The sequence below is a fragment of the Lissotriton vulgaris genome, chromosome 4_1, assembly GCF_964263255.1.
Source record: "Lissotriton vulgaris chromosome 4_1, aLisVul1.2, whole genome shotgun sequence".
Lineage (NCBI taxonomy): Eukaryota > Metazoa > Chordata > Amphibia > Caudata > Salamandridae > Lissotriton > Lissotriton vulgaris.
Window position 1 is genome coordinate 2,007,433,670 of NC_141691.1, and position 19,615 is coordinate 2,007,453,284.

Sequence of the window (19,615 nt, forward strand, 5' to 3'; positions counted from 1 at the left end):
GCCACAAGGGATTAAAGAAACGAGCTAGTGAACGCAGCAGCTGAGGAAAGAACAAAGGAAATAAATTGAGAGAAGAGAGAATCAGCTATCAAATAGAGAACACAGCAAACATGAGCAAACAGAGGAGAAGAGGGAACAAAATAAAACATACAGAAATCAGGAGGAAAGAGGGAATAGGAACACTGAAAGACACACATGGTGGGTAGGACTGAGAAAAAGGAGAATGAGAACAAACACAGAGACTGGAGGAGGCGAAAGAAAGAGGGAATGAGAGCCTGAACACATGAACTGGGGGTGGAGGGTGAGAAGGAATAGGATATTAATCACAGAAACTAGAGGAGGACATGGGAATGAGATGTCATGCAGCAACCAGGTGATGAGCGAGGGAACATGATATTACACATAAACATAAGTTAAGGGGTGGCTGGATACAAGCTATTACAAGCACGGAAACAGAGAAAAGTGTGAGTAACGTGTGACACAGCAAATAGTGGATGAATAAGGAAATAGGCTATCTAACAGAGCTTACAGAAATTACTGGAGGAAATGGGGAAAAGAGAGGATCTGCTATCATACACAACCATCAGGAGAGGGAAATGAAGAAAGCGAGGGATAACAAACACAGCAACTGTACTGGGAAGAAAGGGATGAGGAAAGAGGCACTAACAAAGCTACCCAGGAAAGAAAATGAGCAAAGAAGGAATGCGCTATTAAATACTGAACAAAGCAATAACGTGAGGAAACTAAGGAGAGTATGACAAAGATCAACCATAGAAGGAGAATGAGTTAGCAAACACTGAAACCAGCAGAGGGAACGGAGAAGAGAGAATGATAGCAAACAAAGCAATCATGGGATGAACCTCATGAAAGAGAGAATGCAATGTCAAATACAGGAACCAGTACAGGAGAAGAAAGGAGATATCAAATAGTGAACACAGAAATGATGGGGATGTAAGACACGCATCAACAATGGAGGAAGACCGAGGAAAGCCGGACAGAGATAATAAAAAAAATACAAAAACCAGGGGAGGAACGTGAGGAATTAGATATCAAACACAAAAATCAAGTTAGGAAAATGAGGAAAGGCAGAATGAGATCTTAATCACAGGAGTCGGGAGAAAAATAAAGTTTATAACGGTAAACGAAACAAAGTAGCCAGGGACGAAAGTGAAGGATGAATTAGACCATAAACAGATCAACTAGAGTTGAACTCTTGGGGGGAGTGCAGGGGGGAAATTAAGTAAAATCCTAGCAGGGAGAAAACTAAAGAGAGAGGGATTGATATATTAAAAGTGAAAGGATCTAATGACTTTAATCAGGCTGTGATGAAGAATACGCAGGAGGGTGTCAATTTTACTTACGGAAACAATATCAGCGATGCACCGGTTCAGGTTACCCTTATCATCTTTAATGGTGATAGGACGATCCTCTTTTATTCTCTCCATAGCAAGAGGACAGTCCAGCTGCAGAGAACAAAGAGTACATTTAATGTATGCACTGTTGAACTACAACCTAAACATACAGTGCAGCAGTTAAAGTTGCATAATTAATGTGATGATGTGTGAGAGATCTTATGATAAGACATCTTATCATACTAAAGTGCAACAGTTCTCTACACATACAGTGTAATGTTTGCAATAAAAGATTAATACAATCCTATTCCTTAAAAACAAACACCTTCTTATTTACTTGAACAGCATCCCTGTGAAGCACAGCCAAATACCAATGACACATTCATTTTAAAGGATATTTCATTGTTTGAATAATAGTCAGAATCCAACATCCTACTTGTGTGAAATAGCATCAGTCAGACAAATAATGTCCAGCCATACCCACATCTAATTTGGAGAAGCAGAGATAGAATTCCATGGCCCATATATAGAAAGTGTGAATGAAACAGTAACATGGGGAAAAGTTATATGATGGGGCTAATGACAATAGGATGGCTTAGCTTTCTGCTTAAGAAAATGGAATAGATTAGGAAGAAAAGAAAATACAGCCACATATAGGAAACCGCATGAACTAGATCAAATAAACATATGGAGTGCTGGCAAGAGACTAAAAAGAGGTAAAACAGACAAACCAAGCTGAGTACGAAATAGGCCAGTCCGGCGAGAAGATCAGAATAAACCCTGCAATAGTTAGGAGGAAAGCACAATCCTCTATCAATTTTATTTCACAGTTTAATAACTGGATTTAGATGCACACAGCCCTGCTCACCCGGTACTTCCTGCAGAATTCATCTATGGATCCCACCTCAGCGCCCTGCACCTGTTTAAACGCAGCTTTGTACTGGACCAGCAACCTGGAACATGCAGCAGTATACCTGGGGTAAGGGTAGAAGAGCATGTGTAAGAATCAGGGTGCAACCATGGCCTCACTTCAATGTTGCATGGGGCTGGTGTTAAAAACAATAATCAGTAAGATTAGCAGTAAGAGTACAGATAGGTGGAGGTTACGATTTAGCGTTAGGATTAGTATGGGTGAGGTGACTTCTTTACAGGACAGATCAATACTAGAGACCTGCTGTGAAACTATTTATGGACTTACTCGCTCGGAGACACGCAGTCCTTGATGTAGGCCTTCTCCAGTGCCTGCAGTGTCTTCACCACAGCAAACAGCTCAGCCATGTTATCGTATCTAAAGGAGATAACATGCTAGTCAGGTCACAAAACATAAGTCATTAGAGCAGTGCTATAACGCTACAGGTCGAACAATTGTATGTGCAGAACCACTCTAGCATTTGCCAACATCATTTTGTCAAAATAAATAAAAAAAAATGTTTTGGTAAGTACTGATTCTTCGAGTCCTTGTTTAAAGGCCTTTCACAGCCATTTTCTTTACTGTCTTCCACAGCTACCACTAACAGGTCTAGAAGTTCTACCACCAGCAGCACCACCACCACCACAATGCATCAGGCCTTTTCCACCTATGCACCCATGATCTGGAACAACATCCACATATGCATCAGGACCTCCCAAACGCTGCTCCATTTTAGGAAAGAGTTGAAGAAAAACTTCTTTAAAAACACTACATCCCCATGTATTAACTGTCCACAAAGCAGCTAACTCTCCGATCACTCATTGGCTTTATGCTCATGTTTGACCAGTACTCCGCTGCCTTTTGGCTATGATCGCACTATACAAAAAACACTTACATACAACACAACCATCCTCTTTTTCAAAACTACCTCCAACAACGCCTCTACACCACCAGTTATATTGTGGGACCACCCAACACCAACTGTTCACATGACCTTACGTACAAGAGAAGATCTCCCCCACCTCCATCAGGTGTAGAAGAACTCCAGCTTCCTCCATTTTCAGACGCAACACTCCCACCAACTCTGCATACAAGAGGAGCTCTTCCACCAACATCACTAGGTCTTCAAATCACTTCTAGCTACAGAAGGCTCTCTTTCACAAATATCAGGTGCAGTAGCAGCTGCCTCACCACCTCAGTGTCTAGAAGGGTCAACCAAGTTTAGGAGGGACTCTAACATTGCCACCATCAACGTATCCAGGAGTAGCTCTTCCACTGTTTCCAAGTATTAGGCACCTCTCCCACCATCAGAAAGTGTGGAAGGAGCTCACTCGCCATACATCGTTTAGTAGGAGCATGCTGGAGCTCTCTATAACCTCTTGGCCCTTTACCCAGCTCCTGCTGCATCCCGCCTATTCTCCACGTCCTTTCTGGCTATACCAATCGATTCAGGAGATGCATGCCGATTGTTCGTTCAGATTCTGAGAAGTCTCAGAATTTCACCCAAATTTGGGAGGCAGATGTTAACCTTTCTCCACGTCCAGAAAACACTTTGACCTTTTTCTAGTTAAGGAGGTGGTCTATGATCTTTACTCCTTTTCTGCAACTGCCTGGCCTTTCTTTAGTTCATGAGGGCATGCAGAGACTTTATGCCTGGTCAGAAAGAGCTCCCTGAAATTTTAATAATTCACTAGGTGCTCTTAGAGCTCTCTTTAACTCAAGGGAAACTTATTTGACACTCCCCGCATTCAGGATGAAGTCGGTGACCTGTTCCTAGTTTGGAATGATCTCCCTGACTTTTGGCTAGCTCAGTGTTTTTCAACCTTTTGATTTCTGTGGAATCTCACTGAATCAATGCTGGAAACAGGGGACCATGGCCAATTCGATGTCTACAATTTGAACCTCATAAAAATACACAAAACTACAGAAACAATAACACATATAACAAATACACACATTATGAAATATTATCTTTAAATGACAAACAAAAAATGCACATTTTTAATTTGAATGGGACAGTTGGAGCTTTTCAAAGCTCTTTTTGTGTCTAGAATTTAAAGTGATATGCTGGGCTGTAGCACATAACTTTCTTTTTCACTCCTAGCATCATTTTTGTCGTTTCATACTAGTGCTTCACTTAAGGACACCAAATGTCTATTCAACAGTTTGCTGTACTTATGCTGCTCCCAGGCCTCAAACTAAAGTTACCTACTTCATTTTTAGGTTGCAATTTCAAATTCTTGAACATTTAAAGAGCATTTAAAATGTTTCAAACTAACATTTTGTTATGCATATACTTTATTAATACTAATATTATTCAATTTTCTAAACTGCTGCGGACCCAGAGTAGGCATTATGGACCTCCAAGGGTCTTCAAACCACAGGTTAAGAGCTGCCAGCCTAGTTCATGAAGAGGTCTCTAGGATACAATTAACAGCAAATAGTCATTAGGAGCCCTAATAACATCACAATAACTTTACATATGAGCAGTTGTCTAACTACAACTGCACCCGTTTTCACATTCGCAGAATGTTCTCCTGCATTAACTCACACTGAGCCAACAATAATCTATTACCGACTGCCATTTCAGAAATAAAATGCCCTAGGAGAATAATGAAAAGAAGCTTTGGCAAGGACTTACTTCTCTCGTTCCCGGGCATTCTTGTACAGCTTCACCTCCTGAAAATTAAGTGGGGAAAGGAGTTAATTGTTTACAAAATTATCATTCTTATAGTTTTAAAGAAGACCAGATCGCTGGTAAAGTTCCACCTGTGGTAACCCACTGCTGGGCCTCACTGTACATTAGTGTCATTGGAGACGTGTACAATGAATATTCTCAAATAGCTGAAAGAGAAGATCGAAGCAGAAGCCGAAAGGCCAAGTGGTACAAATATCTTGAAGCCACACTTCGGTTCCTAACATGTTCTTAGAAAGAAGGGAAAAGGGGTGACCGCAACACTTTTTCAGAGTAATAGATGGTCCTGCACCGCATCCAGACTTTTTCTCCGCCCATCTCAAGCAAGTTTTGTAGGCATCTAAAGGCCCCACACACTCTCTAGGAAAGACAAAACTCCTCCTTCCCAGCATTGACGATAATGATGTTATACGTGTTTCATTCATCCGGCTTCCACAACTAGACATCAGCTTCCCTAGCAAATTGCCAATAAAAAGGCTATTAATATTCATGTGACAGTGCAATCATTGCCCTCAAAGTGGGTGTAAGAGGGAGTTCATGAGTCATGTCCCGGTTGGCATTGAAGAGAGCTGTGATCTCTGGGTTGGACTTGGAGAAGCAGCACGCAGATTCAAGAGTAAAGCACTATTTGTCACAGAGAAGGTCCCTGGGGGGCCACATGAGCTTGGCAGTGTGGGTGGGAGCTAGTATAAGGGTGAGTAGGTCTGCGTCACATCTCAGAGTATGAAGGGAGGGCACAGCATAATGTGTGTGGGGGAAGTGTCTTGGACACGTACATTTATTAGGACTTTCACACTGCTGTGTCCAATAGGGAGACAGTTGGGCAATGTATGGATTACATTACCAACTCTCAGCACTGCACACAGAACTGCTTATGGCATTCAGTACAAAACATCAAGGACACAACCGCCAGTCACCTCTCAGATGCCAAAACACATTTCAATTTGCAGACACTTGTGAAAACTTCATGGTCTTAAAGGTCACAGTAAGACGGGGCTCACCCCAGAACATAACGACCTCAAGCTACGAACAAAACTTCACTTTCTAAAGTTCATAAAAAGCCAAACAGTTTTGCTAAAATCCAGATCACAATTTGTACAATCAAATGACCTATGCCACTGCAGACCAACCCCTCATAAACAAGCCACATTTCCTGATGCAAAACAGTTTGGGCCTTGCGGATAACATTCAATAAGTGACTCCATTTAGTTGCCTACCATTGACATAAAACATTGCACGAGCCCACTTTATGGAGTAGGACAGCCTCGTCGTTCCAAGGATGCACTCACCTCATACAGCTCTGGTTTGTTAGCAGGTGCTGAAAATGAAGAACACAATGGCTGAACAGTGAGTCTCACAAAGACAGTCTGGTTTCATGGACAACAAATCCTATATTAAGAAGCCACAGCAGCCCACAAAAAAAGACACTTTAAGCATAAATGTATAAACAGCAAAATTGTTTCATAAAGCACACTACAGGAAAGTCTAGACTAGAGGCTTTATAGAAATCCAAGGTCAACCTGTTGTGACCTCTTTACTCATCCCAAGCGTCTTGTAATGTAATTCCCAGCCATGGTGTTCCTTTGCACTTGCCGAACTTCAGGAGCTCTGGAAACTTTAGGTTAGCCACCAGTGCCCCGACTGACCTCCTCCGCCTGGTTAATTCAGGTGTGTGAAAATGAATCACAATCCTCCAAAGATTAGGCAGCCAAAAAACAATGTGCCATTTTATATACTTTTATTAATAGGTGTATTTACTCAAGCAATATGTATCTATCCAACTTCTGTTGCTAATATATAATCAGTATTTATTTGAATTCACAGAGACTCCCATGCCAAGTGAGATGAGCAAACACCACTTCACATGCGGAAACAAGGATGCACAGATTTATTGGGGGGGGGAGGGAAAATCAAAGCTCCATGTCCCTGAGGCAGAGTGATACTGGCTACAAGTTGGGACTGGTTGAAGGCGTCATAAATGACAAGGGGAATTTGGCAGCACTGACTCACCTGGCAGGATTTAGCACAGCCCAGCATTATCAATGGAAGGCTTGAAAGAGTGAGCAAAATCCATCCACATGGTTACGGTCAGCCATGTGGCAGATTTGCTTCAAAGACTTAGAGGGCAGGTTCAGATTCACTGAAATGTCAGATCAGTGGCAGAATTTGTATTGCTCAGCACAGTCACGTCAGGGTCAGGTCTGATCAGTCCTATATCAATCTTGTATTTGAAAGAGTAATAGAGAAAGGAAAGTTTCAGATACGTCCAAGACACTTTCATGCATACAGAGCATTCAACCCCAGCACTACTGCATCACACAGTAAAAATTAAATAAATGTAATGGGTGTATTTGTTCATGTATCCATTTCATTGCTCTAACAACCTCCAGTCTGTACTGATAGTTGCAAGTGTAGATGCTGGCAGTCTGATATATTCCATTGTTCCTCCTTCCCGCATCTCCTCCACAAGGAGGCATGATATATACACCAGACCTTGAGCTGTACTAACTCTAGAAAGATCAAAATCATAATAAGGTTTGGAGTAAGTGGGTGGGTAGGACTTTGTGTGCGAGTAATCAACTTAAGAAAGGCACTTTCTTAACAGGTCGACTGCTTTCCGGTGCCTTAGCATTCATAATATCATATGGCGTTCCTTGCTTTTGAATCCTACTAAATGGCGCTAAGTCCTTTCCATGCGTCGACTAGAGCATCTTTTGTCTAACAAACTTTCTTGCTTGGCTCCGAAAAGGACATCATTTCTCCTCTGATTAGGGGGTGTTATTCCCACGGTCATAGATGAGAGTAAGCGAGAGTCAGCGAGAAGCATCTTCTCCAAAATACATCTTTCTTGCCTTTGGTTGAAACACAACATTTCACTGAGTAGAGCATCTACGCCAATGCTCCCTTCACCTTAAGTTCTTCTCAACTCTGTGGCACTAGAGGCATCTGGAAAAAAATCCTGGTGTCCCCTCGTCTGAAAGTTTCTTACAGGTTAGGCCAACTAGAAAACTGTGTACTTGGAGGTCTTCATCTCTTAATATCAATATATTCATTCAGCTTCACAGAACTCAACACCTACGAAATTCCTCTTCAAACACCTCCTTAAGAATTCCTAGGAACTTGATCAGCCATGTACCCTCTCAAATCGTGTCCCTCTACATTCTAGGAGACTCCAAAGATCTTCTGATATTTAGCTCTGATGTAATTCTCCATTAATTCCATCCTTCGATCCATATTACTATGGTGCCTGGCATACTTGTGGATCAGATAGAATGTTTCCAATAGGAAAGTAGAGATTTGGAACCGCTGTACTTTCCCAGCAACCCCAGCACTTTCTCAGGCTTTTAGTATTTCAGCTCCATTGTTTTTAGTGTTTCTCAGCAGGGAGGATGAGGCGATCACGCATTGCTCTTCCAATTCTTGAGGTTTAGATACACCATCAACATCACCTTCCATCACACCTGCACACCCCTGCATAACTTCTGATCTTTGGAGTTGCAGTCTGAAACTGGAGGCACTCCCACACCCTTGTGTTTATTCCCTTAGGGTCCCATCTGCCTCTTTAATGTCAGGATCTTATGTCTAGGAGTCTTACGATGTTCCCTCGAGTTCCTCTTTAAACTGTACTGTGTGTGACAAGTACTGCTTCGTTGCTACCATTTCCGAACACTCTCTGCAGCAACTTTTGAAGAGATGTGTTTTGCACAAACTGGATTGGAAATCAAAAGAAAGAAATCCACGAGGAAGAAAAAGATGACCAAGGCATAAAAGGAAGAGTGATCTACACAGCAGACCTCACCACCTTCAATGTCCTTTTATTTTAAGCCAATGACACACGAAAGTACTTGAATGTCTTATGAAATATGTCCAGGGTAGAGAATGCTGAATAAGGCGGATTACTAACTATTTTTAATTAGTGGATATGAACTCTTACTTCTTTCCTACAAAGTTTTCTGTTTTAATCCGATTTTTGTGCCACCGCTATGCTGTTTTCCCCATTTCCTCTCTAAAATTCTAATCTTTTTGTAAGCAAAGGCAATAAAAAGCAGCCTTGAAACTTCAGCTAATAAAGTTTCCATCCCACGTGCATTTGGAGAAGGAATGTCTCCCACAACACAAGCCCTGCATTCACATCTGGTATGTTTGCTCCAAATGCAGGCTGTTTTGATACAAAACACTGCAATCCGTCTCATGGATCGAGATTAGACTGGTATACATCTAGATCCATTAGTAAAAAGCACTTTCAAATAGCTACCTCTTGATTAGAAGGACCTGCATTTGACTCACCTGTGACTCCTGTTGTAGCTGGTATTCCATGAAACATGTTGGCACTCTCAGTTGAGTTTCTATTGGGTCCTGAAAAACAGAAATATAACTTAATGCCACCACTTCAGAAAAAATATATATATGTTACTATACAAAAAACATGTCTGATAAAGAATACGTCCAAAGATCAAGCTTGCACCATCACAATTAAAAGATGAGTACTTAGCATGCCACCAAGATCTAGACCTAGGTACATTTGGGCTCTTTTTCAGTCACATCTAGCACAGCGTGCTCTGGATAATATTGATTTACTGACCACAAGGGCGACCCTAGAGCAAGAACCAGGGGTAATAATAGCTATTATCCAAACAATGGTTCTTGCTACGTTAGCATACTAAACAACTAAATAAAAATTAAATAAAGAGAAAAAGAAAAAACCTTATATAAACATGATTTCACAGATACCCATGTGCATAAATGATTATATAAATTCAATGAAAAACAAAGGGCGCTCAACCAATTTCACTCATACTATACACAAAAAAAACACTGACATGTGTAAAATCAAAAAACAGTGGCAGAAAAAAAATACATAAAACAGTTAACACAGTACACAATCAAACAAGTGTCATCTCTGATTTAGGCCATGTTAAAGGCATCAATGGCGTTTCAACCCGTAATTGCTTTGAGGATCATCATCAGGACAATATACTTCAAGAGTGAAAAAAACGACCACTTATTTAGGTTCTTAGAAATCTTCCTGCAAATACTCGTCCCTTATCCAACATCAATTTTTTTTAAAGAAAGGATTCGAAGAGAAATCCTGTTAATGTAAGAAAAACACTAAATATAAAGTTTTCAGTAAAAGGATCAATCATATACTCCAGATTGACAATAGGGAGCCAGGATATAGAATTCTTGAAAAAGTCCAGAGAGGTTACGTAATTTGTTTATTGAAAACCCTTGTGGGCAATATCCCGTCCTCCATCAAAAATGCCGGCAGTGGAAGAATAAGTCTAAAGATCAAGCTTGCACCATCACAATTAAAAGATGGGTACTTAGCATGCCACCAAGATCTAGACTTAGGTACATTTGGGCTCTTTTTCAGTCACATCTAGCACAGCGTGCTCTGGATAATATTGAGTCTGGCACTGGCGATGATGAAGTGTAGTTGACTAAGTGTACAAATACAACTGTTTTCCTTAGACAGCATGTTAAGTAATGTGGGCATGTGTCATCTGCATAGAGATGTCATGTTATGTGTTGTTTAGACTATGTAAATATCATCTCTTTTTTTTAAAAACCTTTTGTATTGGTATTTTCTTTAATTAAGTACATCACATCACTATTGGCGACAGTGACATAAGATATATTGTGAGAAGGTGGCCTGATATGCAGTGCTCACTATTCTAGTGAACACTATGTATCAGTCCAGCAACCCTTATTGAGGATTGGTTGTAAGTCAACCTTATAGACCAGCTATCCTAGTAGCGTGGATACGAGCAGTCTAAGGCTAAAGACTCGAGAGGGCGTGTTAAGCCAGCTGTTTACCACACATGTACCCCTTGAACACCCAGTGAAAGGACACCACACAAGTGTTAAGAAAATAAACAGTTATTTATTAAGATCACAACAGCCCTGTACTCTTTATGAGGACAGGGTACTAAGCACAAACCAAAACTCTTACAAAAATACTTAAGTTAGCACAGTATATACAAATGCCCGAGGGGCACGGAAAACCATATACTTGAAAAGTGGAATGCGAAATTACTAGCAGGTAAGTACAGTACTAATAGCCTTTGGAATCGCTAGGACTTGACTATAGAATCGTTAGATTACTTCTAGGAGACCCAGGGGACTCGGGTGCAGTGTGTGCACTCTCACGCGGGATGCGGGACAAAGTCTATGGTAGCTAGGAATTGCAAAGTTAGTGTTCTCGGGCGAAGCCGACCTGGTAGGAGGAAAACGAAAGTAGATTCTGACCCTTGGATAGTGAGGCTATACTGGGGCACCGAAATGCCGAAGTTACCTAGCCCAGGGGCTGCAGCTGCATAGGACTCAAAAGACGTCGGGAATCCTCGTTGACGGACCAGGAGCCTGGAAGAAAGAAGTTGCTGGCAGGCGACCAGGGAAGAAAGTTCGGTGGATCCAAGCCTGGATCGATGGAAGATGACACCTGAAAGCAGAGGGGACCAAGTTCGAGACTACTAGCCAGTAGTCAGTGGGCACCAGGAGGGCACCGGATGGTAGCCACCTCGACAAGGCGTGTGGGTGACGCTGGGCTCGGAGATCTCACAGACCAGGAGGCGTTGTCGGCGACCAGGAAGGAGGATCGAGCTGTCCCACGAAGATAGAAGCTGTCGGCGTCGCTGGACCCAGGATTGGGCAACAAAGCCTTGGCAAATTCAAGCCCACGCGGTGGACCTAAAACGGCGTCTGGAGTGGACCAGGAGGGTCCGGGGTGCCTCTCTTCAGGAAGGAAGCAAGGGCCAGTCTGGAGCAACCAGACCAGCAGCAGTGATGTCGTCGGGCGTCGTTCAGAAGGCCACAAGCCAGCCGGCTAGTAGCCAAACAACGCGGTGCACAGCAAACAGCAGAAGGGCCCCACGCAGATCGTGGAGATGCAGGGAGGCTGACCTTGGGTGCTGGAGCTGCGCAGGGTCGGGGCTTCTCGGACCCCAAAGCACTCACCAGTGGAGGACACGGTGGGCTTGTTGTAAAGATGTCGTGCAGTCTTGGCGATCGTCGGTCCCTCGAGGTCTCGTCGCACTCACGGTTCTCAGCTTTGCTGTAGAGGTGAGTAGAGGTCAGAGGTGCCAGGGAAGCCGGGTCTCGTCGAGCTGGGTCGTCGGATTTGTGGTGAAGGACTTGCAGCAGACCGCAGTGTTTCTTTCGGATGGTGCCTGCGGATGCAGGGTGACTACTCCTTAGCCACAAGGGAGAATCTTGAGGAAGAAATCTTGAAGTCCTTTCGCAGAAAGTCGTGTCTTGATTCCAAAGATGATCTAATTTTAACAGGGGGCCCGCTCCCATCTTTATACTAAAAAAGGGGGCTGACCCGGTGATAGGTCCTGCCTATGGGTGGGACTAGGAGGGGGGTGGTTACACCCCTCTCCCCTGCCGGACTTCCCCAGGCCAGGGGCTGGTGTGCCCCTGGAACTGGTTCTGACTGGCCTATGCGTAGTGAGCACCGGGGTGCCACTCAGCAGTCACCTTCCTGAAAAGCCCTGCCTACCCAGGCTACACAAAACCATGTCTGGGATGGTGCTAGCACCGCCCCGGACAGGAAACTCTTTGTCCAAGCCTCCCTCGCTGGAAGGACTCCCAGCAGCAGGAGGTCAGACTCGTGTCTGTGGTGGCAGCATCCATTTTGTGGAGCTGAGGCTTTAGTTAACTTTAACCGGGGTTCACAGTTACATACATGTCGTGTCCCTCTAGAAGGGTGGAATGCTAACCCCGTCGCCAGAATTGGCGAGGGGTTAGTATTCCAATTCGTATGACACCTTACTCGACATGTTTTGATAAAGCAATACCAAAGTTAGCATTTAACCGCGAGGATTATAATGCACTTAAGAGTATATGGTATGCGATATCATGGAACAGCTATTAGGACTTGGCTCCGCAAGCTGCAGACAGGCTCAGCTCATGCCAGAGCACCATCTCACACGATTCCAAGCACTCTGCCTTCAGGATTGTCAAGGCCTGCCATAGGAGTGACTGATAGGAATCTGTGTGTCCATTTTAGGGTTAGGTATAGGTATACTACACCCACAGCAAAGGGTGATTACACGACTTTGCCCCAGCTGTCATGCAGCCAGTTGTGTCAAATTTAGGAGGCCAGCCAGGGGTGGCATAATACATGCTGCAGCCCCTGGCAGCCCTGGGTACACCTATGCCCTGAGTTACAGGGTCTGATAGGGTGGCCCAGTACCAATTGGAAATGTACCTAGGGTACATGGAATCCATTTTAAAGAGAGAGCAGTAGGCCTGGGGTCCTGATTGGCAGGATCCCAGGTCGACTATGTCCAAAACCAGCTAAAACACAGGGCAAAAAGTTGGGGGCAACCATAGTCAGGATGTACCTTCCTACATATATCACATACATTCTACACCTTAACATGAGGCTGATTAACATCGTGGTTGAAAGCCTCCTGTACAGTCCAAGAATTGGTGATATTTTTTAGGAGCAAGTGGTGATGCAGTATCAGCATTGAGTGTAAGGCACGCTACATTGTGTGTAGGGATGCGAGGCGTACTCTCTATGTTAGCACTATGTCGTAAGGGTTGTTTTGTGCCACTAGTAATATGAACTTAAACAAACCAGAAGGTAGGACTGGGGGTATACAGTGTCTTATATTGCTCCCTTTGGTGGTAGCTGCCTGAATGTTGCAGTATGATATGGTGGCTAGTTATACATGAGGGGGGGGGGGGGGGAATATCTGAATCACATATGTGGCAGTGTAGCTATGGCACGCTCGCGTTTGCCCGTTGTAACTCGACGGGGATCTGGCCCCTCTGAGAGTTACCGTGAGTTGCCACAGGGGTCGTGTGCGCCCTAGGAGAACTGGTAGTTGGAGACCCCGGCGCCGTCAGTGTTTCCTGTATAAAGGAATGGAGTATCATGGCCCATGGCACAGAGATTAGATGCTTACGGGTACCTTTAACCTCCTCTGTACGGAGCACTTCCTCTTCTTCTGCGCACCATTTCTTGACTGCTCCCACCCATGCTGCTAGAGGGGGACCTTCCGGTGCTATCCAATGCATGGTTATGCATCTTTTAGCCAGTAGGATATAAATATCATCTCATAGGCATTGTTTGGGTCATACACAATTCATATATACCGCAGCTTCACTGTCCTTCTCTTCTTTCCCTGTGCTTTTTCGAATATTTTTTTTTTAAATGATGGATACTTAGTTATACAACTTGCAATGTAGAGAAGTGAAGCACTAAAAACAGGTTTTTCATTTCTGGACCTCTACGAGAAATGACGCTTCATGTACACAAATAATTGCCCGGACATTATGAATGTATGGCATATACCAACCACCTAGATGCATGGACTAAAGCTATTTTTACTAATCTACACTGTCCACTCACTTTGAATAGGTCATAAAAGGACTACTTGCCCAATGTTAAGCTAGACTTTAAAAAAAAGACATGTTTATTGAAGAGCACAATCATGGCCAATCAAGACAGCACTTCAGAAGCAAGTGCACTGACCATATCTCATTGGATGACACCGTGGGGGAGTCTGAATACTTGACAATAGGCACAATATAGCTCAACGTTTATCCATACTAATATAATAAAGAGAGCCCAAACCTTTGAGGCGGGTAATCTCAGGACCACAGCACCAATCACAACACCCAATACAGCGTTGGAAAGGGCTGTTGCAGCAGAAGGACATAGGCTATGCAGATGCCCACCATATACATTTAAAAGGCAAAAGAACCATGCCAGCTAAGTAGTCCCTTGTGGGCGTGTCTGCATTGTGCTGTGGGCGTGTGCTGGGGCGTGACAAACGCTGGGGGCGTGTGGTACGTTCCGCCCTTCCTGCCATGTCTCATATTGTGAGCTAATCCCACCCTGCTCCCTTTAAATACCCCTGCACTCCATAATCATAACCCATCCTTACTCCTTAAAATACCCCAACACCCTTAAACACTAACCCATCTTAACCCTATAAATATACCCTGTACTCCAAAACCCAAACTTATCCCTAAACCCTATAAATACCCCTGTACCTCAAAACCCAAACCTACCCCTGAACCCTAAAAATACCCCTGTACCCCAAAACCAAAACCTAGCCTTGAACCCTAAAAATACCACTGTACCCCAAAACCCAAACCTACCCCTGAACCCTAAAAATACCCCTATACCCGAAAACCCAAACCTAGCCCTGAACCCTAAAACTACCCCAAATCCCATACCTATCCCTAAACCCTAAAACTACCCCTGTACCCCATAACCCAAACCTATATCTGAACCCTTAAAATACCCAAAAACCCCAAAACATATACCTCAGTACCCCAAAACATATACCCCTATACCCATACTTACCTTATCCAAACATTAAAAAAACATGCTTTTACCATTCATGCATTTACAACGAATTTGGTTGTAAATGTATGTGTCGTAAAAGCATATAAAATGTAATGCCATGCGTTATAATGGCATTGCAGAGTCTTTTTTTAAATTTTTTTTATTAGTTTTGTTTCAGCAAACAGTCAGACAATAAACATACCTCACAGCTTTATCATCATATTAACAGTGCTCTACTAGTTGTTCATGATTTGTTATATAAAAAAAACAAAAGTATTTTACATTTTAGAGGCATTACGAAATTAAATCCAATTGATGATGGGCGCCCACATTTTTTTGTCCAAACTCCTTTCTTTTAGTGCCCTTATGTTTGTAGATAGCCATTTGAAGTTGGAAGATAGATAACAGTTTGACTTGCCAGTTATGAAACACAGGAGGTTCGATATCTAGCCAGCATGAGGTAATACAAAAACGATACGCAGACATACATATAAATAGGAAAGCTTCTTCAGCTGCCGACCTTGTTTCTATCTGACCCATTTCTACACCCATAATAACCATTTCAGCAGACAATTTTATGGTGACCCCCAAACTATTATTAAAAAAAAATTCAATACCGAAATATATTGAAGAAGTTTAGGGCATCTAAAGAACATGTGCATGTCACAGCGTTTGCACATGTGATTATTGCTGTTTTTCCATTTACAATAAAGATACGGATCACGTACTCCTCATTTGATTCCAAACTAAATATTTGTGGTGTGCACCAGGGATATCACCCCCCGACGTAAGAAGTGTGGTAAGCAACAGTCTGTCTGTGGCACTTAACGATCTGGGCCTGGAGGCCATTGAAAACATTTTGTTGAACTCAGATCTGGAGACAGACTTTCAGCTTTTCTTAATGTAATTGATACACTTCACTTTGTATCAAAGTTACTTTTCATGGGAGGGCCAATGTTATGCACAGTTGTCCGGAACTTCCATGGGCAATTGTGCAGCACCGGTCTGCGCAAATGCATTCATGAAACACTTTGAAGAGAGTTATATCTTGAGCCGTCATCCCTGGAATACTCATGCCAGGATTTTCTTGAGATATATTGATGACATATTTGTCCTATTAACAACTTTGGAAACAACACTTGAACAACTCAACCAAATCAATGATCGAATTCAATTTACCTTTGAGTGGAGTCAAAACAGCATAACTTTTCTAGATGTCAGTGTCGCAAGAGTGAATAACCATTTGGAAACTAATATATACAGGAAAAAGACAGACAAAAACAACATATTACACTATACGTCATTTCATCAAAAGCCTCTCAAAAACCATCTTCCATTTTCTCAACTGTTACGGGTGAAAAGGATAGTATCCGATCCGGATAAATATGAGGGACAAGCCACCAATATGATGGAACGTTTTAAACAAAGAGGATATCCTGAATCAATTCTAATCAATGCCAATGAACGATGTGACAAAATCAACCGTCAGGACGCTTTGGCGACCAGAAGAAAAGAGAACATGAGGAGACCAGTGGTTGTCTCGAAATTTTCAGTAGTTTCAAAAGCTTACAAAACATCAATATTGAAACACTGGCCCATTGTCAACACCGAGCAGGATTTCAATCAAATCTTCAGTGAACAACCGCTATTTGCTTACACCAGGGCAAACAATCTCAAAGAGATCATTAAAAAACCCAAACAAACTTCCTCCGTGAACTTCAAAGGTAATCAACCTTGTTTGAACTGTAAAAATTGTAACAACTTAATAAAAGGATCATCCATGAAACATCCAATGAAAGGTACCAACATCAATTTAAGACTGAACGCTACATATGACACTGAGAATGTAATTTACATAATAAAATGTCCATGTGGACTTGTTTACACTGGGAAAACTTCACGTAAATTGAAAAAACGCATCAATGAACACAAGAGCAATATAAGAACAGAGAACGCTAAATCTGCCTTAGCCATACATTTCAAAGAGAACAAACACAGTGTTAGCCAACTTAGATTTGCCGCTGTAGAGGTCGTGGAAAAGCGAGATGACAGGGACAACAACAATTTCTTACTCAAACGTAAGAACCATTGGATCACGTTTTTGCAGTCTTTAAAACCTTTCGGTTTAAATGACCGGATGGAGTTTCTATGTTATCTTTGAACACTATATGTTGGAGACAGAGAATCTTGGATATGTAAAATTAATTTATCATGACGCATATATGTTTGTACCTTTTTGACATCATCTTTGTATTCCAATTATCATTTTTGGGTTTGACACCATTTCAAGATGGCCGCTAGTTACATTGTACATGGTCCTCTTTCTATGCCGTTGCACGGGTGACTTTCACTTCAGTATATATGTTTGAATTCACGGCAGTTAGAAGCGAAGGGCGTAGGAGGTAGACGCGTGCGTCTAAACTACTTCACTAGTAAGTTTGAATATGTTTGCATGTGAATTGTTCGTTTAGGGTCTTTTTTTGGTTAAGACTATACTTTGTCAGCTTCTTTCACGTAACTATGTCTATTCAGGCGGTTGGGTCACCGGCACGATTGGTCATATCTCTTCAGTTATAGGCATGCAATGTGAATTTTCTTGCTACTTTTTAACTATTTCCCCATACCTGTGCACGATGATAATACACGTGGTTACAGAACTTTTTTTCATAATTTGGGATATAAGGATAATTTATTAGCAAAATCTTTACCACTTACATATTGATGATGTTTTTTAATGTTATTAGACATCTTCGGAGGATTATATACATAGAATGTTTATCTTATTTGCAGAATACCCCTGATGAAGGACAGACCGTCCGAAATGCATTGGGTCGTGTCGTATCTACATGTGTTGTATCAACTGTAAAGAATGAACTTTGTGGATTATAATCATTTGAGAAGCTAATCCAATTTTGTGTGAAAACAACGTGAAATAAAACAAAGGAATCCAACAGTTTCTTGTGAAGCAATTCATTGAAAATTATGGAATAATTTGTGAGAACCATGTTCTAGTAGGTTGTGCCCAAGGAGCTGACACTTACGTTAAGTGCCACAGACAGACTGTTTTTCCATTTAGCCATCTTTATCGGAGAATAATAAAGATCATAGATTGCCATAAAGTGCTGGCTTTGTAGCAAACGATTAAACAATAGTCTGATCGATAATTGAATAGACCTTGTAATATCAATGTTACCCATTGCGAGTTTCCTTTGCCATTTATTCTCGATGATAGTTAGATCATCATCCATCAGATTAATAACCATCTGATAGATAGGTCCAATTTTATTTGATCTTCTACTAGCTTCTAAAATCTTGTTTTTACTCACACAGATATGCTGAATGAGGCCCTTTGCATCCAAAAAGCTGCGTATCAAAAGGTATTTAAAAATATCTGTTCTAGGAAGATATTTAATTTGTAAGTTGGAGAAAGGGGCAAATTAAGTATCAGAATAAAGATCTCCCAACTTACAAATGCCTGCAATGTGCCATCTTTTCATGATTTTATCTTTGAAGAATTCGGGAAGCATATTATTATTTAAAATTGGAGAATAATAATTCAAGTCGTTTAATCGGATAACTTTTTTTAAAATCTGGCGCCATATTGATATTGCTGTTGATATAATTTTAAATTTAGTCTTCTTATAATAGCTGGGCTCTATAATTTTAATCAGACATTGAGAGACTTCCTCTCCTAACAACATCCCATAAATTGAGGGATTGATTGCTTCGTCCAAGGTAATATCGGGAAATATTAATATGCCCATATTTTTTAGAGATATTAGCCAGTAATATAGGCGACAATTGGGAATCCCCCATCCACCCTTCAATCTCGGGAGAGAACACCATCTTAGAGCACGCCTAGATCGTCGATAGCCCCATAGAAACCTAGAGACCATTCCATCTATTTTAGCAAAGTAAGATGCTGAAAACAAGAGGGGGATTGTTCGAAATAAATATAAAAATTTAGGAAAGATCAGCATCTTCAAAATATTTGCACGGCCGTAAAGAGAAAAGTGTATGTTATTCAATCTTTCCAACGTAGTATTAGAAGATTTCAGCACTGGCTCAATATTAAGAGGAACAATTTCCTCGATCTTAGGGGAGATGGTAATCCCAAGATATTGGGCTTCTGGGACAAAATCCAATTCATTGGGGCGGCCAGTTTCGGAATGAGGTTCTACACTCGCTCGCATTTTAAACACTTGTTGTGAATTTAAAAAACTGCTTTTACCTGTTCTTCACTCCTTTCAGGGCACACTCCCGCCCTTATTCACTTCAAGAATCGCCACGCAGCAGATTTAAACGCTACCACGGCACTAAGTTTTCCGCCGCCATTCTCCTTCATCAGC

General features: G+C 41.9%; 1 protein-coding gene across 2 annotated transcripts in view; it reads right to left on the minus strand.

Annotated features, from left to right (window-relative positions):
* The window catches only part of VPS28 (VPS28 subunit of ESCRT-I), a 62,865-nt gene that overhangs the window by 11,465 nt on the left and 31,785 nt on the right, over positions 1-19,615 (minus strand). For both annotated transcript variants that reach the window (XM_086966353.1, XM_086966352.1), the window contains exons 2-7: positions 9,245-9,313; positions 6,247-6,275; positions 4,904-4,941; positions 2,551-2,640; positions 2,221-2,326; positions 1,362-1,463 (exon numbers count right to left, since the gene is read on the minus strand). In XM_086966353.1, the coding sequence (XP_086822479.1) occupies positions 1,362-1,463; positions 2,221-2,326; positions 2,551-2,640; positions 4,904-4,941; positions 6,247-6,275; positions 9,245-9,281 (402 nt within the window). In that variant the 5' untranslated portion in view covers positions 9,282-9,313. The remainder of the gene's footprint in view (positions 1-1,361; positions 1,464-2,220; positions 2,327-2,550; positions 2,641-4,903; positions 4,942-6,246; positions 6,276-9,244; positions 9,314-19,615) is intronic.